The 27689-nt window shown below is 36.4% G+C and overlaps 1 protein-coding gene across 1 annotated transcript in view; it reads left to right on the forward strand.

Annotated features, from left to right (window-relative positions):
• LOC141506737 (protocadherin Fat 3-like) overlaps nucleotides 1–27689 on the forward strand; it is a 199601-nt gene that overhangs the window by 55526 nt on the left and 116386 nt on the right. Inside the window, exons 9-11 of the mRNA XM_074213776.1 lie at nucleotides 1749–1801; nucleotides 17505–17819; nucleotides 20351–20561. Coding sequence (XP_074069877.1) covers nucleotides 1749–1801; nucleotides 17505–17819; nucleotides 20351–20561 — 579 coding nt within the window. The remainder of the gene's footprint in view (nucleotides 1–1748; nucleotides 1802–17504; nucleotides 17820–20350; nucleotides 20562–27689) is intronic.

Here is a 27689-nt window from a genome sequence, read left to right on the forward strand (position 1 = left end):
GGTGATCTCCATGCGAGAGACACAATTGTCCCTATTGTTGCACTGATGGACTGAGCAAGTCCATCAAGCTTGATCATCACCCCCATGTTGCTGTTAGGGTATACAGTGTTTTTCTGGTTCTGCTTATCTCATTCAGCACCAGTTCAGGGCATTATTTTTTTAAGTCAACAATAAGCACATTAGAATTTCAGATCATTTGTTCTTTTAATTTAATTGGAGAGCATTTTTATGCCAATCATGGTGACCCATCTTAAATCCCTACTACTGGGGAAGCTTGGTGGATCTTGAAGTTGGAGGTTCACACACACACACACACACACACACACACACACACACACACACACACATACACACACACCCCTCTATGAACTCTGATCAGGTGTCCTCACTAAGTCCCCTACCAATATGGTAGACTCTTAGATACTGGAGCTATCAGGCTGTCTAAGGTGGGAAAATTGACTCAACCTAGAAAAACATAGAAATTGACATTCTTAGACACTTACCTGAGAGGGAATAAGACCCTGTAGCATATTAATACTTTGCATGATCACAAATGCCTCAAGCATCTCCATTTTGTATTCCATACTCTGGATACTGAAGTGATACAGGTCAAAGAAATACTAAGCATACAACTGACAAAGGATTGAAGCTTCTTGAGGAGAACATTTCTTCAAAAAAACCTATTAGTTCATAAAATAATCTATTGTAATAATGTAATTTATATAAAAGAGAGAAATAGCAGCCAAATTTTTTAATGAAGTTCATTAAATACCAAAAAAGAAAGAAAGAAGAAATTGTCCTTCTTGGTTATTTAGTTCACCTGACAATCAGTAATAAGTTTGACCCATTTCCCATATTTCCAGCCTGTGTAAGATGGGGAGATTCAATGATAATGGTGGTGATGATGATATTGATGATGATGATGATTTATATACAACAATTAATTTCCTAAAACAAAGGCCTATTTAAATTACATTCCTTTTCAATGTGTCTTTATTGCCCAGGGGAAAAATAAAAATCTTTCATCTGCATTAGAAGCCTTCAACAATCTTACATATACCTTTTGTTTCTTTTGTTTGTTTGTTTTTGTTTTGCAAGACAATGGGGTTAGGTGACTTGCCCAAAGCCACTCAGCTAGGTAATTATTGAGTGTCTGATGCTGGATTTGAACTCAGGTCCTCCTGACTTCAGGGCTGGCTGTCATATCTACTGTGCTTCCTAGCTGCCCCTTACATAGTAGGCAATTAATATTTATTCCTTTCTTTGTTTCTAGATATTCTCTGTTACATTCTTAACCTCAGAATCATCCTTAATTTCTTCCTGTCCAACAGCCTTTATTTCTGATCAGTTTCCAAATCTTATTTCACCTCTACTGTATTTCTTACATATTTCCCCACTCACCTGGCTACCACCTTAGATGAGGTCCTCACCCACCCTAGCCTAGACCTTCACCATATTCTCTTAATTGATCTCTCCCATTATTTCACTTCTCCATTCTCTCACATCCTCCACACAACTTCCAGAAAGAATATTAGTTAATATGTCATGTCCCACTAAAAAATTTTTTTTTCATTCTCTGTTGTTTTGAGTATAAAAGGCAGACTCTTCAGCCTGGTGCCAGTCTGGTCCCCATCCATCTTTACAGACTTATTTCCTTGCTTCCTTTCACACATTCAGTCTTATATCTAGACTGAGCCATTAGCCATTTCTTAAACATAAAATTTCACCTTCTCTGTGTCTTTTCACAGGTTATACCCTCTACCTGGAATATGCTTTCTTTGTACTTCTTAGATTTCCCAAGGTTCTGCTCAGGAGTCATTTCTTTGTGATGGCTTTTCTGCTAGCCCTAGTTTTTGGTGCTTTCTCCCTCTGTAAATTATCTTGTATTTACCTATCAGTGTATATACAATGGCCTTCAGACCCCCACCTTGGTGAAATGCAAGCTCTTTAAGTGCTTTTTTGTCTTTTTTTATCTCCATATAACACCTTACACCTAGTAGATACTTACTAAATATTTATTGGAATAGTTCAGGTTGAATTTTCTAGCATATTTTTTTGCTGTCCTCTCCTATGTTCACTTTTACATTAAAACGTATGTAATAATGTTAATTTACTTTGTAGGAATTTATTAAGTTCTTTGTAAAATTTCTCAATTTTTCTAATTTTTTGAAACTGAGGATGACATTTAATTCACAATTATTTTCATAAGTTTTTTATTCTTTTTTAATAAACACTATAAAGTGAAATGACCAAGTAACCCAAGAAATGATGGCAGGGGGTGGGGCAGTTAATCCTCATTTGCTTTTCCAACAAGATACTAAATGAACCATGCTTCCTTTGGACACAACTCTTGGTCAGAGAACAAGAATCACTTATTTAGATTATAGATACCCTCTCACCATTTTTTCTCCTACCTTTCATTCACGCCCCCTGAACAAACAGAAGGGAATACTTATGCTTTTGTTCCTAGGTTGCCATAACCCTAAAACATATCACCTTATGACCAATTTACTAGTTAGGGAGGCTTAAGGATCAAATTGATCCTTAAACAGCAGACACAGTATTTTGTGAGAGCCATAGTCAAAAGCCTTTCCAGTGTGATAAAATCTATATTAACCTTCATTAAATTTGACAGAGCCTTTAAGAACCCAGGCTTATTTCCATGACCTGATGAAGCATCAGAGTAGACTTTCTATCAATAAATAAAATAAAGTGTTTTAGGTAGCTTCAAATTGTACTGATGGCAATGAGTTCTTCCTTTTATCATTCAAATGGCTCTTGAAGATCTTGTACAAGTCCATAATCATAAATATAATTGTATAAATACACTATATATAATTATTAATTTCAGTTAATAAGTGTTTGGTAAATATAATGGTTATATAACAATAGCTGCTCAGTACTGAGCTGACAAGACAATAGGTAATCAATAAATAATTACTAAATTATTTTGTAAATATTGATATGTTTCTTGGTAAATGCTGTTAACATAGTTTTGTTGGTTCTTCTCTTTCCCTGAGATGTAAATTCCTTCAAGGCAACAACTTTATCTAATACATTATTTCTTTTAAGTCTCACTGGAGTGGTACATGGTGATTACTTAATAAATACTTGCTAATGAAGAGTGAGAGAGGGTTCAGTCTTGATGAGTTAAGAATTACTGCTATTAGAGGTCTCTCTCCTACTCTGTTTTATAAGGAAGCACAATTCTAAAAATCCCAATTAGCCCAAAATGTGGAATGCCATATTGTTATCAAACAGCAACTTTTCCTGTTCTCAGAATTATCCAATAGTTTCCATCCATAGTGTCTAATAAATGAAGATATCCATGGACTACTAGTTGGGGGGGGGGGGGGGATGGAAATATGCAATTCATCAGGTCTATAAAAGGGAAAAGTATTTGAAAAGCAAGATAATTTCCAAAGTTGAGTGTGTGTCTCTTGCCTGATCATAATGGGGAAGAATGGATTTAAATAAGAAAAAAAAAATGAATTGTGAAATGGATTGTCGAATTGCAAGATGGAAGAGAAAGTGACCAAAACTACCCCCCCATCATTTCTAATTGGTTTCCCAATGCCAAATTACACATCAAAGCAAAACAACTTTATATCCAAAGAGAAATAGGAGAATGCCACTCAGGGCTGTATGCTTCCTACTGGTGTTCCTAATTCCTTTTCTTGTACTGAATGTTTGTGTGTCAGAGAAGTTTAATTTTAGTTTGGTTATTTCACTTTTAGAAAGTTCCTCTGCTTCAGAGTTTTTAACCCCTATTGAGACCTACCCTTTTGTTTATTGCCCTTCGGAGTTCTTTTTTCTTAAAATATGCAGTACTCTGAGCATAGAGCTAAAGTTCTGAATTGTAAGACTGCTCTGCCTTTGACTCTGAATCTTTGGAAGGTCATTTACTTGCTATTTTTGCTTCCCTAACTGTGAAAAGATTAAAAAAAAAACACCTTTTTTGTTAGTTTCACTGGTATCTTGTGAAGTTTATAAGCTGAATGCTTCTGAGAAATTTTGAAGACCAAAAAAAAAAATCAAATATTAAATCAAATCTTTACCCTTTTTTGACCTCAGTTGCTGGGAGTCCTGGGAAATTCTGAGTTGAAAGATTTCCAATATTGAAGTTATACATTTGGCTATCTGAAGATTAGTGTACTCACTTTCTTCTTTTGGAATTCAAAAGAGGACTAGCTATATGTTCATATTGTCCAATTCATTCAAGGTTATGCCCTCTGGCAACAAAAGATCTAAAAGTTTCTGACTACTTTCACAGTTTGCCTAAGTTTCTTAGTTATGTAGTGACCAGACTATACATATCACACACATTATGTACACACACACACACACACACACACACACACACACACACACACAACTATTATATATTTGTTATCAAACCTACATGAAGAGGAATAGTTTTTAGGGAGGCATTGCCCACCGAATTCCATCAAAACTTTTGGGAGCCAATACTTTTTGTTATCTTTTGACCCCTTCCAGAAGTCTTTGGCAGGCAACACCCTCCTGCTCCATGTCTGTCTGTCTGTCTGTCTCTCTCTCTCTCTCTTTTTCTTTATATTTATATGTGTGTGTGTGTGTGTGTGTGTGTGTGTGTGTGTGTAAATATATAGTTTTAGATATAGATATATAGATGTGTCTATGTAAAATTTTAATTGAGGGGAGAAATTTAATGGGGACTTTAAGACATTGGAGAAATTCTTAGTTCTCTAATAGCTTTAACAACTCAGTATGTTAAGTCCTACACAATTAAGCCCAGGAATATCATAGAGAATTCATAGTTTAGCACAGGCATACAAATCTATCAAAAGACTCCTATAAAGTGAAAATAGAAGCCTTAAAAATTATCCTAAAAATATAAAGCACTCAGTTATTTTTGAAAGGAAGAGTTCTGAATGGACATATTTTTGACAAAGGTCACATTTGGTCAATTGTTTTTCAGTTATGTTTAACTCTTTATGACCCCTGGAATTTTCTTGGAAAAGATACTAAAGTGGTTTGCCATTTTCTTCTCCAATTCATTTTACAGATGAGGAAACTGAAACAAACAGGGATAATGTAGCTAGTAAGTATCTATGTACAGATCTGAATTCAGAGAAATCAAAGGAGGCAATTTCCCATTTCTCAACAGTTTTTAATAAAAGTGGGGAGGAGGGAATGATGGGGAAGGCTGCTCCATTAACAAACAGAAAATCTTATTCTTAGATAAATACACTTAATTTTTTAGATCCCACAACTGTGAATCAAGGGGATCTTGTCTATTCATAATAGAAAGGTGCTCCCTCAATCTATGACCTGTTCAGGACAATTCCTTCTAAAATCTATTATACCAAAAAGTGGCTTATTACTAATTGTTAACTTTACTATTTCTGACTGAAAAGATAGTCTCAGAGCACATGGGAATATTGAATATACTTTGTAATCTGTCTCTCTACTCCAGAGATTTGACCTTTCACATATATAAAATAGATTATATGAATTATGGGGTACCCTTGCCCCTCAGATCCTCCCCATCTAGCTCAACAAATAAAATTTCAGGATTTTAAATTGAGACATTGCCATTCTAGGCATTCTGTTTCAGACTACAAATGTCCTTAGGAAGTGTAACACGTTCATTTGTTATTACCTCAGTGTGAAAGAGTTTATTATAGTTTTCTTCTTTATTAGCTACCTAAAAACAAGCCACCCAGGGCTTTGGAATAAGTTTTGGTAGACAGGGAAGGAGGAGAAAAATGATTTTCGAAAGCATGCTCTGCTCAGAGAGCAAACCTAAATGAACGGAGTAATGAAATGGCCTCAAGGCACTCTGGGGAAAGAGTACGTACTCTAGGAACCTAGGAGAGTTGGAGTAAGGTGTAATGTGGGTAGAATTGTCTCAGAAACACAAGAAGTATAACAAAGAATGACAAAAATAATAACCAAAAAAACTAAATCATTTTTGTTAAAGCCTGGAATAAAATGAGGTTAACAGAAATGCTATGAAAAACAAAAAGGTTAGGGCAAAGTTGAGGGGAGAAGAGAATGGATAATTGTTATTTTAGCTATTTGGGGATAAAAAAACAAGGAAAACTAGACTCACTGATTGTCAGATGATGAATGTTTTACAGATAATTGAGAAAAAGCAGAACTACTTAGATCTTATTTTGTTCTCATCTTCACTTGTCGAGGAAATAGTCTTCAGACTAGAAAGGGCTGCATAATTATAGTCAAAAGGGAATTAAATTCTAAGAAAGATGAAGAAATAGTAAGAAGCATCTAGCTTATTTAAATGTTTAAATCTCTGTGCCCAGCTAAATTACAACTCAGAATGCTGAGAGGCTTTATATGTAATTAAGGAAACTTAGAAGAATTATGACTGGGGCGGCTAGGTGGCACAGTGGCTAGAGCCCCAGTCCTGGAGTCAGGAGTACCTGAGTTCAAATCTGGCCTCAGACACTTAATAATTACATAGCTGTGTGGCTTTGGACAAGCCACTAAAGCCCATTGCCTTGAAAAAACCTAAAAAAAAAAAAGAATTATGCCTGATGGAAGAGTTACCTGAAAACAGAATATAAGCAAACAGGGAGAAAATGTGGTTTCAACTGACAACTAAACTAGAACATGTTTGGAATTCCAACCATCATTCTGGAATATGGTTCTAAGTAGTTCCTAAAGTTTAGTGGTTTCAAAAACTTTATGTTGGTCATCATTCATTATCAAAGAAGACCATTATCAAGAAGATAATGTCTTAACTTGCAAGTGAATTGGATATAAGTGAGGCATAGCTCTGCAAAGTCATCAACCTCACTTTCTCCTCCAGCTTCTTCCATTTTGCCTTCTGGACCACCTCCTCCATAATTAATTAATTAATTTCCTTCCCTCTTAAACTCCTTTTTTTGCTTTATGCTGTTTCACATAGTAATCTCATCGATTTTTTTGGGTTCATTAATCATCTATATGCGAATGATTCCTTTATCCATATATCTAATCCAGACCTTTCTCCAAAGCTACAGTCTCTGATCTCCATTTCTTTTTTTTTGTTTGTTTGTTTTTTGTTTTGTTTTAGTTTTTGCGAGGCAATGGGGTTAAATGGCTTGCCCAAGGCCACACAGCTAGGTAATTATTAAGTGTCTGAGGTCGGATTTGAACTCAGGTACTCCTGACTCCAGGGCTGATGCTCTATCCATTGTGCCACCTAGCTGCCCCCTGATCTCTAGTTTCTTATAGGACATTTTGAACTGATGACCCATTGACTCTCAAATTTAATACATTGAAAAGAGAACTCATTTTTTTTTTTTGGTAACAAACCCTGTTAGAGGTAAAATACTGTCACCTTTCCAGTCACCAACATTAGCAATCTTAATATCAAACTCTGCTCTTCTGTCATTCCTTGTTCAATAAGAGGCTCTAGAACATCTCTCCTATATGTCTCTTCTCCATTCACACTGCCACCATCCTCATTCAGTCCTTCATTGCCTATTACCTCATTGCCTTAGGTCTTTCTCCATTCTGATCTGTTCTTCACTCAACTGTCAAAGTGAGATTTTCTAAAGCACAGAACTGATACCATCACTCTCCACCCCTTGTTCCACAAACTCTAGTTTACCTCCAACATAGTATATAAATTCCTTTGCTAGGTATTTAAAGCTTTTCATAACCTGGCCTTTTCTGATTTCCCTCCCAACTACATACTTTATATTATAACTGCATTCACATATTTGCTTTTCCTTGAGCATGAGACAACATCTCTCTTCCTAAAGTTTTTGGGCTATCCCCCATTGCTGGAAGACTCTTCTTTCTTACCTTTGCCTCTTAGTCTCCAAGAATGCCTTTAAGACTTAGGCCAAATCCCACTTTCCTCTGGCATCATCACTTCCCCAATCCCCACCACTGCTACCAGTTGTTCATACCTTTTTGCCTTTGAGATTATTGTCTGTTATGTATTTATCTTGTATGTACCTAGTTATTTGAATGTTGTTTTTCCCACTGGAGAATGGACTCCTTTTTTTTTTTAATCCCCACTATAGCCAGGCACATAATAAACAATTAATAGTTGTTGACTTACTAGAAATCACCAAGGATTAGCAAAGAATATGTCATATCAAACTAAGCTCATTTCCTTTTTTAATGTTATCTCAGAGGTACTTCAGGAAATACTGTAAATGCAGTATATCTATATTTCAGCGAAACATTTGGGTGTTATGATTTCCTGGTAGACAAGATGGGAAGATATGGGGGAATAGATGTCAGTAAAGTGTCAGGGATCCTGATTAGTAGATTACTATTCATTGAGTGGGGTGCCTCTAATGGCATACAATACAGATTTCTATACTTAACCCTGATCTATTGAACATTTTTAGTAGTGGCTCATGAAATCATTCTTTTGAACTTCCATAATATTTCCACAGACTAGAATGATGATTTTAAAACAATAAAGTAAAATTTGATAGAGATAAATATAAAGTCCTACACTTAGGTTCATAACATAGATTATAAAAGTATAGGTGCAATGACTTGGAGGCATATTAGAGGTCATCACATTCAACCTTCTCATTTAACAGATAAAGAAAAGGAGGCTCACCCAGGTTAAGTAAGTTTTCTGAGGATACAGTGTTTACCTTAATTAGACTGTGAGCATGACCTTCCTGACTCTTTTCCAGCAAAAGATGAAAAGCTACTTTTTAATGATTTATAGAAGAGTTTAACTGTGTGATCTTCAAGCATGTCTCAACAATAGAATTTGGTGATTCTGTAGAAGGTAGGAGAGCAAAGTGATTTGCCTTAGATGACCTGCCCTTTCTTCAGAATCCCCTTTCTCTAAACAATTGTTTTCCCCCATCTCATTGTTCTTTTATTTTTTGAAATTTTATTTTATTTTCAAATTACAATTTACAGTCTTATGAGTTACATGTCTTTCTAGCACCCTTGCTTCCCTCCCCACTCCCTACTCACTCCCCAAGGACTGACCAGTATGGTAAAAGCTGTGCATATACATTTGGGTTTAACCTTAACTTATTTACATATTAGTTGGTTTGTGAAAGGGGAACTACCTTCAAATGTAGTCAAAGCATCAAGTAAAATAATAATCTATTCATTTCCAGTCCCTTGAAGTCCCTCCATCCCTATATACCAACCATTGTACATTGTACTACAACCCTCCCCAGCCAAAGTTCAACAATTGTTTATTAAGCATTTCCTGGCACTATGCCAAAGATTGGAGATACAAATAAACAATAGCAAAAAGACCCAGTCTTTAGAGAGTTTTCATTTTAATGAGGAGTTACTAATGGAACCTTTGAGACAATGGAGAAATTGCCACCTTTCAGAGTTGAACTCACTACTTATCCCAAACTAACTCCCTCTTCTCACTTCCTTATTTCCATCACTCCTTCCTGTTATTTAGTTATTGTTTGACCCTTGATTGGTTCAGAGTGAATGTAAATAGCAATTTTTTTTTCCAGAAACTCTTGAGGGTCTTCCCCTCCCAGATTGATTTTTTTTGATTGGGTAAAAGAGGCCATTCTTTGCCTCATTTTCTACCTAATTTTATTCACTTAATAAATGTTGTCTCACATAAACTGAGACCTCATGAAGACCTTAGCTTAAAAAAATCAAGGTCTTCCACTGCATACAGAGCCATCTCCAGTCGTCCTGATTATATCTTACCACAGATGGTTCCTAAGAAGAAAATGAGGTTGGTGACTTCATCCTCACTTATGCCAGTTCTCTTGGATAACATGGCATCACCTCCCTGATGTTATGGAATGCTTGAGAATGAAGCACAAACAAGATTCAGAACCTCAGAATCATCTTTAATCCTGTCTTTCATCTAGTGTTCACATTCCATCAACATCTAGATCCTGTCACTGTATCCTTTATAATGTCAGTCACAGCTCTCCCTGATTTTTTGTTCCCACTTCTACTGCTATGTACCCACAGTCAGACCCTCAACAATTCACATCTGAAATATTGGAATCCCTTTCTAACTGGTCTTAGAAAGAATCTGTCCCCCCCACCCTCATTCTGTCCTAAATATTTCTATAGCCTCCCACTAAGTTTTAAAACCCTCAAGAGTTCCTATTAAAAAGCTTTAAAGTCAAAATTCCTTAACCTATCATTCAGCTCCTCATCTCCACAGATCCCACATTTCACACTAACCAAGCTGTCAAACTCCCCACCCAAGAGACTATCCTTTGCAGTTTAACACCACTGAAATTTTGCTTGTGCCTCATTGGAATACTGTTCTCCTCATCCCTTTCTCTTTCTCTCCAAACTCAGCACCTTCATTCTTTGAGATTTAGCTCATCTTCTTCTCTTTCATAAATATTACTACTGAACTGACTATGCACATTGTTACCTTTTCACATACTGTACGACTTGATTATAGGGTTCCTTTATTTCTACTTGCTCCTTTCCACTGAAAGCTTTTGAATTCCTCCCCATTCCTTAAAAATCATCTCAAATGTCCCTTCCAGAATCCTTCCGTGACTTGTCCATCACCTCCCCAGTAGTGGATGGTAACCTTCTTCCTAAAGCCTCACCTAGAACTGGGCTTTCTATCTTTTTAACAAGGCCACAGGGACTATAGTCATAGTGACTTGGTCACTGGACTTGGAGTCAGGAAGACCTGACTTCCAATGCTATATTAGATGCTTACTAACCTCTCAATCTCAGTTTCCTCATCTGTAAAATGAGAATAGTCTATCTATCACAGGGTTATTATTAAAATCAAATGAAATAACATATAAAGAGCTTTGAAAACCTCAAACCCTTATTTAAACATTAGCTATAATTAATGAGTCAACCTGCATTTATATATATATGTATATATATATATATACATATACATATACATATATTTATTCAACCTGCAAGTTTTTATAATTTGCCATACATTTGTACTAAGCACTGAAAATAAATTACAGGTAGAAAGACAGCTCTTTTCCTCAAGGAGTTTACCTTCTAGTGGAGGAGTATAAGGGATAAAAGGAAGCTGAAAAGGAGAGACATGGGGCTACAAAACAGAAACTGTAGAAGAAGTCTAGAGTACAGTTGGGAAAAAAAGAGACTTTGCTGGCTTGAATTCTCTCCTTAAATGGAGGTTCTAGGAATTCTATACAATTAGTGGTAGAAGGTAACAGGGAGAGAAGGTCCTTCCAATGTATGAATTCTAGGGCTTAGAGTGAAGCCTCAGGATGAGAGCTGGGCCATAGGAAAGGAGTCCAGCTCACAGCCTAGAGAGAAATGAGGAATTATTAAATGTACTTTTAATAAAAATAACTATTTGTGTGGATATCAATGTTTTGTCCCCTTAGGTGACTAAGCTTTTCACAGACAGGGACAGTATCTCATCTAAATTTTATACATCGGGAGAATAGGTACATTAACACTCTATTGATGAAACTGTCCAGCCATTCTGGAGGAATTATGTCCTAAAGTCACTAAAATGCATACATTTTTCATTCAGTGATATCAACATTTGGTTTTTACCTCAAAGGTTCGAAAAAAACAAAAGGAAACCATATGTACAAAAATATTTATGACAGCTCTTTTTGTAATGGCAAAAAACTGGAAATGAAGGATATGGCCAAGTATTCAGAAATAGAATAAATGATAGCATATAGATTTAATAAAATACTATTATACTGTCAGGGGAAGCTTTGTGGTGCAGTGTTTAGAATCCTGGCCCTGAAGTCAGGAGGACCTGAATTTAAACCTAGCCTCAGACACTTATTAGCTATGTGACCTTGGGCAAGTCACTTAACCCTGACTACATCATATCCAGGACCATCCCCAGTTGTCCTGATCCATATCTGACTACTGGACCCAGATAGCTCTGGAAGAGAAAGTGAGGCTGATAACTAAGCATAGCAGCCCTTCACTAATATGTTTGTCATGGCACCACGTCTCTGATAATCAGGGTCTTTGAAAATGAAGGACAAACATCATCATCATCATAATTTTACTGTAAGAAATTATGAAAGGGATAGCTTCAGAGAATCCTGAAAAGCCTTATACTAACTAAAGCAAAGTGAAATAAGTAGAACTAAGAAAATAATCTATACAATAGCAACTTCATTATAAAAGCAATTTTGAAAGACTTAAGAACACTAATAAATGTAATGACTGGCCTTGGTTCCAGAGGGCCTATAAGGAAAGACAGAAAGGGAGTGGACTGAAGGGGTAGAATGAAACATATGAATTTTCATACAAGGATAATGTGGAATTTGTTTTATTCAACTATGCATATTTGTTATGAGGTATTTGTTTATTTTTTCATTCAGTGGGGAGGATGGGAAAGAATGGGAAGGAAAAGGAATATATTTTATTAATTGAAAAATATATATTTTAGAAAAATAAATTTTATCCCTCCCCTAGAACCTTAAGACAGTGCTTTGTACATAATGGATAATTAATAATTTTTGTTTATATTGTATTATGTCTTTATGCATAAGGATCACATTTTATCTTTTATCTTTATTCCTCATGTGCAATACATATAACACATAAAAGGTATTCAACAATATTTATCAAAAGAATTGCTATTTGAGGTATGAGTTATCCATGTACTATATCCTTGTGCCTTCATTGATTGGCACCACTGTACTCAGAATTCTTGATTTTGTTTTGCTCTTGGACTGTAGAATTTGCTAATTTTAGAGATTGGGTGACACCCTCAACCTCTCTTACATAATTTTATCACTTCTACATAATTCTGTCATTTTCTCTTTTTGTCACCTTGATTTTCTCTCCTCCCTCTATCCCTCTCATCATATATTATTTTCACACTATAAAGTCTCCATTTATATGTGAAATAAATTATCTTGTACCTCTTATAATACTAAAATTAATACTTTTGTAAATTGCTTATACAAATCTTTAGTTATTTGCAGAAAGTATTATTTAATTTTTGCTGCCAAAACCAAACATAAAATGAACTAAACTTCTCCTGATTACTTATATCAAAACATGAAGAATATGACTCATGCTTTTTTAAATCTTAAGTTATTTGCAGAAAGTATTTAATCTAGGGTGTCAACAGAAAGACTGAAATGGGGTGAATGAACTTCTCCTGGTCATCTATAGCAGGATAAAAAGAACTTGACTCATTCCTAAATAATTGCTAATTTCTTTTGTTATTAATTATTGAAGGATAATGGGCATTTTTCTTGGATAATTTCCCTGAAGACCTTAGTACTTTGAATCTGACTATTATTCCTTCAATAGGGGCTAATTTCATCCAGTACGCTGAAAAAGAGGACAGCATCTAAAATGAAGTCTGGGAATCGGATGAAATCTTTTATGGTTATTAGGCTTGGTGTAAAATGTGGCCAGGGCAGACAAGCTGGCCTGAGGGAATTAATAATGGGACGTTTATATCCATTTCCCTTTGAGGTTAGTAAATGAAAACTATGAAGCTTTGAAAATGACTGAAAATCATCTTTGGCTCTGGAATAGACTTATCAGAGCCTGGAAAGAAATGAGATTAGGTACCAAACCTAAGGTGTTTGCATCAACATTACAGGTGACAATGGCTTGCCCCCACTCTGATACTGAAAGTGATTTTTACCCCCCTCATAATAAAAGTACCTTGGATAAAGAGCAAAGGAATTTGTTTTTCACAACACAGTTTTCCAGAAACAAATTTCATTTCTTGAAGCATGCCCATGCCAGTTTGGCATAATTATGAAAATCATGACCCTGATTCTTTCAGCCTATTTTCATCAGAAAATATTCATTCCTGTTTCTCTATTTTAATGTTTTATTGACATCGTAATTTTCTTTATATCAAAATAATTTCTAGCAAAATTGAACCCTCCCCTGTGGCAATAACAATTAAGCAGCAACATCTGATGTAGTCATCTTATTATGGCAATGTGTGTAAACTTCTGTCCTCATTGTTCTGCCTTTGATGGAAGAGATAGATTTGTTCTTTCTTCCCTCTGATACCTTCACTGTTTTTTCACTCTCACAGAGTTCAGTTTTCTTTCAACAGTCATCTTGCTTACATTTGGTTCTGTCTATTTTGTTCTTTATCAGATCCTATAAATCTTCCCGTGTTTCTCTGAATTTTTCATATTTACCACTGCTTATTGCATAATGATATATACACATATTCTAGTTTTTTTTGGCTATTATTCAATTCTCCCCTCACTCCAATTTGTTTCCATTCCTTTGCTACCATGAAGGGGACTAATATTTTGGCCTATATTGGACATTTATATCTTTGTCTTCAGGCAGGCAGGTGACCAGTCAAAATTTATTAAGCATTTATTATGTATCAGGCACTATAATACATCCTTAGATTGTGCATCCAGGGGTAGAAGGTGACAGACGTCTTAATTTTTCCTTCATAATTCCAAATTGAAATCCCATGCACTTCACAGTTGTACACATGAATTCTCATTTTATTAGATGAAGGTATGCTCTGCAGAGTAGTATGATAAAAGACGAAACTAATCAGTATTGCAAGGAATATTATGATCAGTTATCAATGCCCAGTGAATTGGTCCAAACATTCTGAAAAAAAAGTTTAGAATTATACTGAGAAAGTGACAGAAATGTCTATTAACTCAGACCCAGAGATCCTTATTATTATTCAGTCATGTCTGATTCTTCACAATCCTGTGAACCACACTGTCCTGGGGTATCCTTTAGAAAGATCCTAAGTCATTTGCCATTTCCTTCTCCAGTGGATTAAGACAAACAGAGGTTACCGTGACTTGTCCAGGATCACATAGTTATAAGTGTCTAATGCCAAATTTGAATTCGGTCTTTGTGACTTCAGACCCAGAGCTCTGTCCCTTGAACCATCCAGTTACCTCTCCAGAGCTCCCACTACCTAAGAAAGTCAGTGGTGAAAATAAAGATTCCCCCACCCATAAACCACAAGAGCCACACAGACCTAGAAACAGAACACAGAGAGAGAGAGATTGTCCAACAACAGAACCTGAGTTCCTCAGAATTCTGACCATTCATTCAACATTCTATTTCTATGCTTCTCCCAAAACCAGTTCAGAGTAGCAGAAGCTTCCCTATTGACTGATAGAAAGAAGCTCACCCATTTAGCTACTGAGCTATCTTGTCAGCCGATTGGATTTCAGAGCTGAGTTTGTTCATCCAGATCTTCTTCACATGAAAACAATTGTAAATGCCAGCAAGAGCTGAGAGTGAGGAGAAAATCATGGAAGGGGGTGAAACATTGTTAATGTAATCTTGTCTACTCTGTGGAAAGCCTTTAGCACAGTCACTATTCCCACTAACTTTACAATGCTACATTTTGAATCCAACTGCAGGGATTATTGATAGGTGATGAGGTGATTTTTGTGCTCTGTGTGGATGGACGGCAGGGGTTGACTAGATGTTGAGCAGGGACATTTAAGTAGAAAAAGACCACAAAGTAGTTAAGCAGCAAAGCAATCAATGTGTAATGGTTAGCACAGCTAGACTTGCAAGTTTATCATTTCAAGCTCACTGCCACCAGCAGGAAGTGCCGCTCTAGGAATCGCTATGTCAGAGAATTAGCCAAAAAGCAAAAGAAAAAAAAAAATCCAGTCTTCTTTCATATCTGCTCCTGCCTCAAATCTTCTGGGGAAATGTCACCAAATGGGGAAAAAGCTTTGAAAGAAAGGGAATTGATTTTTTTTCAAAGAAGGCTTGTTACTGAAGCGTTTGTTTATCTCTTATCCAATAGTGTCACCCTTCCCTCCATACCCATCCTGTTCCCCATGATTTAGAGAAATTAAAATGATTAGTCAACCCATTTAAGAAGAAAACATAAAGTCTCCAGGTCATTTTCCCATATATTTTCCTCCTTTTTGATTGGGTGCTGTCAAATTGTTTTATTTGATGAAATACTACAGAAATTGGCTGTAATTCACCAATTTTTTTTTCTTGATGCCAAATGCATCTTTGTGTTCATTGGAGCCTCAGAAAACATATTTTGGATTAATGAGCTGACTAATTCAAGATAATGAATGAAAGACTGACAGCTTCTTCCAGAACAGCTTATAGTGAGCAAATAAGAATTATTAAAAATTCTAAAGAAGTAGCTATTAAAGACTGGTATTAATAGTGAATAGAGCACCGATCTGGAAGTCAAGACTTCCTGGGTTCAAATCCATCTTACATCATTTAGTAAGTCTGATTATAGGGAAGTCACTCAACCTATGTGAACCTCAGTTTCCACATTTGAAAAAGAAAAGAATACCAGTAATACTTAGCTTTTGATTGTGTTATGGGATTCAAATGAAAAAACACAAGTAAAGCACTGTCCAAACTTCAAAGCCATTTATAAATAGCAGCACTTATCATTCCAGAATATGCCAGTGGTTGCAAAGACAACACTATCTTTGTTTCTCCAAGGTAGAACTCCACAACTCTAACCTGACTGACCTAGTTCAAGAAAGGACTGATCTTCCTGCTTGCCAGGTTCCCTTCCTTCTCTCCTAAGCACACATATTCCCACCTTCTAGTAATTCATGTCCTGTTGACCTCTTTCATAGAGCATCCAGCTTTTCCATTCACATGTGATCAGTGGGAGTGGGCTGCTTCTCTAAACCTGAACTCTTAGTAGTATTAACTTTCAGTTGTGGTTGTTGGGTTCCACATGTGCATCTCCTTTTATTACCAAAGTCAGATGTGCCTTTTCCACTTTCCTTCAGTTGATTAGAGTAGGGTGTCCCCATCCCCTCCATCCATCTAAGAAACGCAGCTTGAGACTTTGTTTAGAATGCTGGACCTAGGACTCACCCAACCTCTGAATCTCACTCACTGTGCCATGATAAACAAATTTCTTTACCCCCTTAAAAACTCTGTTACCTTATCTGTAAAATAAAGGCTTTGCACCAGATGTCTTTTAAGTACATTTCCTGTTCTTAATCTTTGATCTGCATTTGAATCATAATTATTTGCCATATATGTTGTAATACACTACCTCCCCCCCAGAATGTAAGGTACTATTTTGCATTTGTCTTTTATATTCCCAGGGTTTTGCAGATAGTGACTCCTACTAAATGCATATTGAATTGAATTTGTAACATGGGGCTTAATAACATTTGCACTGCCTGCCTAACAGGGTTGTTGGGAGAAAAATGCTTTGCAAACCTTAAAACTTATATATAGAATGGTGATTATTCAACAGTTTTAATCAGTAGGCATGAGATGCTCTCTACATTCTGAGATGTAGAAAAATTATTTTTAAAATTAGCTTTGCACGAATGCAGTAAATGTTTTTTTTTTTTTGTGGTTTGGCTTGGTTTGCTTAGTTGTTTTTTTAAGGTTTTTGCAAGGCAAATGGGGTTAAGTGCCTTGCCCAAGGCCACACAGCTAGGTAATTATTAAGTGTCTGAGACTGGATTTGAACCCAGGTACTCCTGACTCCAAGACTGGTGCTTTATCCACTACGCCACCTAGCTGCCCTTTGCTTAGTTTTTTTTTAAGGCAAATTTATAGTCAAAAGTGTACCAACACCTTAACTCTGCATAGCTCTAATTTTTCTCTTGCTTCAGGTGACCGTGACAGATGGTGGTTCTTCTCCAAAGCAGTCAACGGTTTGGGTCGTGGTTCAGGTTCTGGATGAAAATGACAATAAGCCTCAGTTCCCTGAGAAAGTCTATCAGATCAAATTGCCGGAACGGGACCGAAAGAAAAGAGGAGAACCTATTTACAGGGCTTTTGCATTCGATAAAGATGAAGGTCCCAATGCAGAAATATCCTACAGCATCGTAGATGGAAATGATGATGGGAAATTCTTTATTGACCCTAAAACTGGCATGGTCTCTTCCAGGAAGCAATTTACAGCAGGGAGTTACGACATCCTCACAGTAAGACTTTCTGTATCCCATCCCAAATCAGAAGAATTCCTGTATGTATGTATTTGTGTGGCTGTGTGTTAAGTGTATGTCTTTTTTTCCCCATCTAATTTCTCATTTCAAAAGTCATATAGACTTGCATGAATGTATTTTTATATACAGTAAATCTCTACAATAAGTGGTCCCATGATACATATGAAAAGAAATGCTGATCTGGAAGTCAAAGGCATATAAACAAGTGCTACTTTTGATATCTACTGATTTGTGATATTACCAGAATCTTCACTGATCCTCCATATTGGATGTTACTGGCATAACATAATTTTTGGCCTCTTCTGCTTCATTTTCCCATTTTCCTCCATCCCCTTAGATCAACATATACAAACAAATACATACATGCCCTCTTCTCCTCTCCACTTCACTCTCACACCTTATTAAAATTTCATTCTAGAAAGACAGAGTAATTGGTCATACTCAATTGGTAAGTCATTGGCAAGTAGACCAAATCAATACTAGACACAGACCTCAACATGAAGGAAATTCATTCTAATCTTTCCCTCCAAGAGGCATTGTTGTTCATTGAAAATGTACTAGCTATAGAATCAGAGAACATTGAAATTCTAGATTGAAATTCTAGCTCTTCCACTTACTTGCTATTTTTGACCTTGGGCAAATTAATTAACCTTTCTGGGGCTATTCTAAAAAATTAAAGATCTGGACTAGTTGACTTTTAAGTTCCTTTCCAACTCTATCTTCCACTAAGTTCCTTTTTACATTTCAAATTTGTTCTCTCTTACCTACATACCATTCACTGTGCTGTCAACTCTTGACTAGTTTGGGAGAATGGACTTCCCTTTGTTCCTGTTACCTACCCTTGGGTAATATTCAGAGAAAATAAAAGGAGCTAATGCCAAAATCTGAATTCTCTCTGATGAAATATTTGATGCTATAGCTATTCCCTAGGAAGACATTTTTTAATCTGTGAATTTTAGGTAGAGACACCATTTGCATGGATGCCACCCTATTAGCTAATGTAGATTCCCAATAATGCATTATAACCAAATCCCATATTAATATTATCTGCCCAATCAATTTGGTTCAAATGAACTGAATCAAGTTACAGTTGGACAATCATCTAAACTAATATCACCTAAACTAACATGGAAGCCTCATTGATTTTAACTCATTTCAACATCTGCTAACTTTATAATATGTCAGTCTGAGAATCTTTCCCACACCCAGCTTTGTCCCCCATAATAGTGCTTTTACCTGTCACTAAGTTTTCACACAGCCCATTAGTGTTTGCCTGTTTTCTTGTTAACTACATTCCCTATTTCAAAGGAGAATTGATCTATGACTAAATCATGGTAAACATCCTACCTCACGATTAGAAGTACAGTTTCTAACTTATCAACAGTATTTATTTTTTGCAGAATAATAGGTTATACTTCTTTAGTTTTCAAAGTGCTTTCATCAAAGTTTTCAAAATATTTTCCTAATATGGATTCTATGAGGAAGTGGGTAAAAAATTATACCCATTCTATAATGGAAAATAATAAGGAACTTAGAGAGCTCATGTGAAATGAACTTAGCATCTACTGTTAGAGGATCTGAGTTCCAATATGAGATCTGCTACCTGTGTAATCTTGGGCAAAATCATGCTTCCCCTCCTTGGTCCTGAATTGTGTTTGTTGCTAAGTCATGTCTGATTCTTCATGACTCCATTTGGGGGTTTCTTGGCAGAGATAGTAGAATGGTTTGCCATTTCCTTATCTAGTTCATTTTACAGATGAGAAAACTGAGGCAAACTAGGTTAAGTGACTTGCCCAGAATCACACAGCTAGTGTCAAGTCAGATTTAAACTCAGTATGAACTTTTCTGACTCCAGGCTGGTGTTCTATCCACTGCATCACCAGAGTTCATGACTATCCAAAGGGAAAATAGCTAGCAGGAACATATATAATGACTGACATAATTCAATTATACCACTGTAGACTTCACCTGACTAAAATTATCAATTTAGTTTTCCTTCTAGAAGCAGAATTCTACCTTCTACAATGGCTATTGCCTATTCTTCCTATTATGTCCATTTGGAAATGCCTTTCATCTAGGACTCTACAGGACTCTACAGGACTAAAGAACATTCACAGAATGAAGCAGGGAGAAGGATAGTTGGAAGGTTCTAAGCCCTCACCCCATGTATAGATTCATATTAGTCTCATGCAGTTCATATTCATTCACAGTTGTTCATATTAGTCAGCATTTCTCAAGGGGACCAGATTGGCCTATCCCATTCTTGTTCTCATTGCTCATACCCACATTGCCCACCTATTATTTGTTTTGGTGTTTCTCACATTCTAAACACAGAAGTGGCTCCAGATCCACAAGGAGTGGATTCTCCTTGAAAGACAAGTAGGTAGATTTTGTTCTATTTTTGTCATAGTAAGTGAGGTAAAAATTTGTACATTGATGTCAGAAAATTCCAAATCAACAATAGAGTAGGACTTTAAGATGTCTTTTCTATTTTCTCCACCTGTGATTAGATCAAAGCAGTGGACAATGGACGTCCGCAGAAATCCTCCACTGCTCGCCTCCACATTGAATGGATCAAGAAACCACCTCCTTCTCCAGTGCCTCTGACCTTTGATGAGCCATTCTATAACTTTACCGTCATGGAGAGTGATCGAGTGACAGAAATTGTGGGTGTGGTATCTGTGCAGCCAGCCAATATACCACTTTGGTTTGATGTCGTTGGTAAGTCCCGTCCTGAAGGTGTGATAGGTATTAAGGGATGTAGTCATTGACTTTTTGGATGTGTTAGCCAGAAGACTAACTGTTAGAACCAGGATTGAAATAGTCTTTTAGAGCTAGAATGCAAATGAACCCATAAAATGAATTAATGTACTTGTGCTTTCGTTATGATTCTGTAGCTAAGCTGAACAGAAAGCGCTCTTTGGCTGAATTTTTTTCATAGTATGTTATTTACTGCAATCTTAATGTCTTTCTGTGTGTCATTTAAATTCTATTGTCACACTTTGCTAATCTCATTTCTAAATGTATTGATGGTACTTAGACTTGCTGTCCTTCATTTCTCTCTTTTCTTCACCTTTTTTTCTGCATTCTGTTCTTTTTTTTTCTGCTCCCGACTGCCCTGCTTCAAGGTGGCAAGCATGCTCGAGAGATGTTCTATATTCTACAGACAGCTTGTGGGCAGAACTGTTCAACAGAAGGTACCCTTAGTGCAAACACATTTGCTAAAATACAGCTATCCAATCTGCCTTTTTATGGGGTTTTTTTGAAGCAAATTAAATTACATCTTTCATAACTGCCTTTGACAGGGTAAAGTGCAGCCCATAGATTTCATACATGCCTCTCTAACAGCTACTGCATTACTCATGTCCACTTATTTTCCTTTGTTTGAGGGTGGGGTGTTTTTCTTCCCTCAGGTTGGTTGTTTTGGCCAGATTTTTCCCATTTTTAAAAATAAGATCGAGTTGCAGCAATGATGTCCTGCATGTAGAGTTCCAAACCTTAAAATCCCCAAATACATCTGTGCCCACAAAGAAGGCTGACAAACAGCCATTAGATAAGATGTGGAGTGGTAGGTACATCATGGACCACAGGATATAACTTTAAAATTCCTTGAAATGAAAAATCAAAACTAGACAAAGAAATGGTGAATAGAAAGCAAAGCCTCAAAGGATTAGGAAAACCAGGTGTGTTGCTAAGAGAGGAAGTGAAGAGTGTTTTGGCCAATCCTGGATCTGAAATTAAGGGATCCAAGCTTGGATTCTCACATTTCTCTTTGGAGAGACTGGCAAACCAGAAGAGAATAAATATAGAGGAATGATTTTCTTCTACAAGGTATTTCCCTCACTGAATAGGGGTAATAGTGGAGATCTCCCTGATACACTTGAAATTCCTGTTCATAATCTTCTTTCTACAATTTTCTTGAGGATAGACCAAAGAAATGACCCAAAGCTCCTCCCCTTAAGATCTTATTAGAAAAGGAATTGTTTTTCTCTACCTTTTTCAGTTTATCTGTCTCGGTAGGGTTTCTGAATGTTATTTAAATGGTATTGGTGGTTCCATCCTATTATGCTTTAGCCATGAGTCTCATTCTAGGCTACTTTATTTTAAACTCTTTCCCCTTCGGTACTTGAAGAGCTTCTCCACCCTTTTCTGCCTTTTGATCTCTGCAATAAATGGTTCAGCATTTTCCACTTCATTAAGATCTCCTCTGTTTCCATTTTCTCACTCTCAGTGAAATAAAAATTGAAGCTATTTTTCACTTGTCTGCCTATGAATCCACATTCAGTGATCCTCCTTCTATTGCTTCACCCCATATCTCTGCCATGCTAACTCCCCCAGTCATCACAATCTGGGTTACAAATTATGTATTTCTATTTTTAAAAGTTACTTCTATTACTGTGCCTCCAATTCCTTTCATATAGCAGTTATTATTGAGTATGGGTTCTTTTATTTTTGGTGTTGAATGAAAAGGTTCGCAATGAGGAATAAAATGAAATATGCAGGGTGTCCCAATACCTTAGTGTAATTTGAAGCTATCAAAGCAAATTAAGTTACACTCATAGCTTAAATTATATTTATACTATCAAAGCTTAAACCTGCCTTAAGACTTTTGGGACACTTTATTTATATAGAATATAATAAACTATGATTTATTTTAAGTACAACTTTACTATTACACTCTGACATAGTTGGAGTAGTTTTCTTCTTATCATCTGCTTCCTCTTCTCTCAGATTTATGATTTCTAAACAACTAAAGCTATTACTCTTAAAATGCAAAGTCTGTGAAGGAGACTTGCTTCACTTTTGCATTTGTAAACCCTTCACTTTGCACAGTGCACAGCATAAGCACTTAATGATTTTTAATTTGATCATTCAGTACTTCATTCATTCATTCTATTCATTTATTCTGACTTTCTTTTCTCTAGTCCAACTTCATTTTATGATTACAGCAGTCCCTACAATACTCCCAAATCTGGGTAAGGATATTGGACAGGGCAGTGTGTTCTTAAGAAACCATTGTCAATTCTTACTTCTTTTTTCATTTTTATTCCTTTTCATTCCTTTTCCTCTTCAAAAATGCATTAGTTGGTGGATAGTGGACCCTGAAGAGATGTTATTGATTGACTGACTGATAGGCCACAGGCAGCCAATAATCCAACCTCAGCAAGGCTTCCCAAAAATCCCATACATCATCACAATAAATGCCTCCTGTATTCCTAACTTTACTCAACACTGCACTACTGGCAGAAACCTGAATAAAAATAGTTCTGATACTTCCTCCAGAGATCAGTGAAACTTTTGAGTGTCCAAGTATGAAGGAGGGCATTACAAGGATAAAAGTTCTCTATAAAATGTCTCCTAGCCCAGAAACCATTTAAGAATTACACATCCCCAGTCTTCTGTTGTATCTGGGAAAGCAGGCTGAATTTAGATGTTCTCTAAATCCCTTTTAGTCCAGGGTTTATCTGTTAGGGTGATTGATTTGGATGGACCTTTGTGAAAATCCACAGATTTTTTTTTTGTTTTAGTCCAGTTTAACAAATGTCACTTAGGTGACTTATAGATACACAAACCTTCCCAGGGAGATTCCATTTCTCTAGTGTAAACCTTCTTCATATTTTAGTGTCATGGATCCTAAAGGACCCCTTCTCAGAATCATGTTTGTAGGGCATAAAAAAAAAACACATGGGCTTACAAAGAAACCAATTAAAAAAATAAGTACATGGTCCCCAAGTTAAGAAGCCTAACATTTGAATCCTTAGAGCACTCTGTTTCTCTCTTCTCTCTCTCTCTCTCTCTCTCTCTCTCTCTCTCTCTCTCTCTCTCTCTCTCTCTCTCTCTCTCTCTCCTACCAGCCTGCCACTTCTGTTAATATTTTTCCCCTGAAATTCTCATTATTATCTTAAAGTGAACTTGAAGAAGACTGATTTCATCTTTCTCGACAAGCTCTCTGTGAACTTAATCCTTGGAACTTATGAGAGACCCACATATATCATTATTCATTCTTTCTACTTCCTTTCATTCAGGCTGTGGTTAAAATACAGTAATTTCCTACAGCTTATCTTTGAACCTCCACCTCTGACTTTTTATCATAAAAGTGGTATCTCTTGCTCAAATGGTGACTGGTCTCCCACAAGCATTACACAAGAATGCATTTAATCAAACCCAAGCAACTGAGAAAATGTCATTCAAAAAACAACCTTTCTTCTCCACCAGTCACCTACCTCTAAACTTCTTTGTGACTACTGATTCCTTGTTCATCCTTGCTTTCAGGACTGCTTGCTACTATTGCATTTTCCTAGATAGTCTCCCCATTCTTCAGTCAACACAATGGATAGTGCTCTGACCTGAAGTCAGAATCTGGCTTCAGAAACTTAGTAGTTGTGTGACCCTGAGTGCTTCACTGTCTTTGTATCCTTAACTATAATTGGGAATGAGAACAGCATCTACGATACAAGGTTGTTGTGAAATCAAGTGTCTTCGTATAATTAATACTGTATAAATGCTAGTGATTGTCACCATTATCATTATTTCTCCTTTTCTCTCAGGAGAAACTAATATTCCCTTAGCCTCATTTCAGTATCTCTTTTCCATTTAACTTAGATCACAATAAATGTAAGCGAAATACAAGTCAGTCTGCCTTATGATTCACACAGGTAGCCAAGAATGATCCTGCCTAAGATTACAGAGTGAAACCATTTTTCTAAATATAAATAAAATACAAGCATGGCTTGCCCCCTAAAGACTCTGAAAAGAAGGGATTTCAATGTCTTTCTGGATCTCAAGAAAGCAACCAAAATGAAGACATTTGGGATCAAAATAATCATTGAAGTATACAGGTATAACCATTTTGTTATACATGTATAACCTATATTATATTGCTTTCTGTTAAGGGAGGAGGAGGGAGAAGAATGTGAAATTCAAAACCTTACAGAAAAATGATTATTGAAAAGTAACTTTGCATGCGGTTGAAAAAAAAATGAATATACAAAATAATCATTATTAAAAACCTCATTTTGCAGATAAAGAAACCAAGGCTTAGGAAGGCTACAACAGGTTTACCCAAGCTAATAAGTATCAGCGATGGGTCTCTGAACCCAGATCTTACTGACACTATCTCTGAGAGTGGAAACAGCATTACATTTTGCTTGAGAAAACTAGATGTAGCCTCCATAGCTCACTGACTTTGTATGTGGATTGAGTCATGATAGACTATAGAACATAATTAGAGGTTTGGCTCTGGTAAATCCAAGGAGGCCCTCTCTCTTGAATCTTATACATAAGAAGCTAGGATAGAACAGAGCCTTAAGAAGCATCAAATTGGTCTCTATCAGATCCTGTCAGAGCAACCTGCATTTGAATCCCTTATCTAGAAACAAGTTAAAAACACAGGTGCAATGCCAGAATAATCATCATAGAGAGTGTTTTAATCTACCCTTCTCCTGCCTGCCCCCAGACTAGACAGAGTCCTTGGATTTGTCCATGTTCCAGATTCTTGATTGTATCACTCCTCCAAGGCTGTGATGTACCCCCAGACCGTCTTCCTGAGTCAGAGTTCTCCCCTGGGCTGCAGAGGCACCAGCCTGTGCCTCCCAGATTGCCACCTCACAGCATGTTATTGTGACTAGACTCTCCTGGGATTTCAGAAACAGAAGCACCACTTGTAACTGAGTTAAGAAAACTGTAATTAAAAGGAAACATCATAAAGTTCAGCTGTTCTGTGTTTAAACAGCCCAATGCACAGCACGTTCCTTCTCTCTGCTAAAAGGGGGTCCGGGAGTTAAAAAAAAAAAAGATGAAGGAACAAAAATAACCCACAGTCCTCGGTGGCTTCAGCGCATATCTTCACACTTCTGAGGGAATGTGATTACTACTCAGCAGTTTCTTCATTTACATACTCTCTAGTGTGTAAGCAATCTGGTTCACAGTTCAGTTCCACTATGTTTTACCCTGATGGGAAATACTTGTGTATTTTAAAGAACACCGTTCTCATCCAGTTAAATTAATCCCCTGTGTTTGGGGTGGGAATGGGAGTGTGGTTCACCATTTTTGCATTTTTTTTTCTTTTTGCATGGATTTATTCCAAGAGACAGCCTTCCTTTATTGAATGCTCAATAAATATCTATTGATTTCATTTAATTTGATCTCAGCAGGGATTAGGGGACAGGAGAGGGGTTGGTTTGCTCCTGGTGGTAATGACCTTGACCTATGTTGTAGTAGAATCTTGAGATATGCCTAAAGGTTAACCAGGGGCCTTGAGGTTATTTGTGGATCCTGGAGCTTGCCTCTTGATTCTTTTACTCAAAAGGAACCTCTTTTGGACAGATTAATAACAATAAGTGCTAACATTTACATAGTTCATACTGTGTGTTAGTGACTACACAAATTGCTTTTATAAGTATTATCACATAAGTTGGACTTTATATATACTAATTAGATAAGTATTAGTTGCTCATTTTATCCCCATTTTACAAATGAGGAAACTGAGGCAAATAAAAGTGAAGTGATTTGCCCAAGGTCATATAGAAAATGTTAAATTACTTAATACAGTAGCTAACTCTAGTGCTACTAAACACAAACACAAAATATGTTCTCTGACATTGTATTTACCAGACAGCAATAGTACTTTATCATTTAACTCATAATAATTTTCCTAGCGAAGACAATCCTAATCTTAAATGTTTGTGTGTACAGGTGGGTTCATACACATGACCCCTTTGGCAGTCTGATGAATCATAAGGGATCCTTTTTAGAATACATTCATAATTGGAGGAAATAATAAATTTCACTTAGAGTTGTAATTTCACTTAGAGTTGTGATAATAGTGATGCAATTTTTTTCTCATCTAAATTGATGAATTCTTGAAATCTTTTCAAGGACCTCTTGTCTTCAAACAAACCAGTTACCTTTCTGTACATTTCTCTCAAAGAGAGTCTTGTCTTAAGGCTAACATCTCTTGGCATGTTATCCTTTTCTCTTCAGTCTATTCCTCTTAAACATAAACCATAAGAGCATCTAAATGGATCTCTCTTCCTTCTTCTCATAGCAACATCATTTTCATTAAATATTCAAAAGATTTAGTAGTAGGATGAAAAGACCTAGACACATTTAGATTAATCAAAAAAAAATTTAGAAAGAGAGAGAAGCCTCATTACTTTGAGAAAATTAATCTGAGAACCAGATTCAGTAGGAAAATTGCTTCCTATCACTTTCCCCTGATCTCTACCCATTTTCTCCTACCTTTGGTTTTTTGAAAAGTTCTCTCCAATTATTCTACTTACTGCTATCCTGGTCCAAAAATTATTCGTGGTCACAATGTAACATGCTAATTTTAACATTTTTCCATAAGTTCAGTGTACATTTTCAACTTGAATGATGAACGGCCTGTAGGTGACTCCCTTAATTCATTTAGATTAAAACATCTCTGCATTTTGGAGGCTACTCACATCACACTTTTTCCCCTGATAACTACTAGATTTGAGTTGACATTTTAAAAATTACACATAGTGAGGAATAAATTGCATGCATATTGAAGACTTTAGAATCTTTCCTATGGGAGAATCTCTGCCCTTTGTATCAGTGGTTCTGCTTTGGTTGGGGTGGGGGGGCTGTGCAACTTCCTCCCCACCCCAAGTAAAATTTGATGAATCTCTAATCTAACATCCCATCATATTCTAAAAGTACCAATCAATTTAAAATATTTTCAAAGAAGACACAATTTGAAGTTACACTACAATTTTCTTATCTACTGTATTCTTCTGGGAATCCAATAAAAATCCATTCTATTTTTTTCTTCCCTTTGCATTCTACAGTATCCCCTTTTTATTAGTATAGGCAGCAGTTCTGTTG

This window comes from Macrotis lagotis, chromosome 1 (assembly GCF_037893015.1).
Source record: "Macrotis lagotis isolate mMagLag1 chromosome 1, bilby.v1.9.chrom.fasta, whole genome shotgun sequence".
Lineage (NCBI taxonomy): Eukaryota > Metazoa > Chordata > Mammalia > Peramelemorphia > Peramelidae > Macrotis > Macrotis lagotis.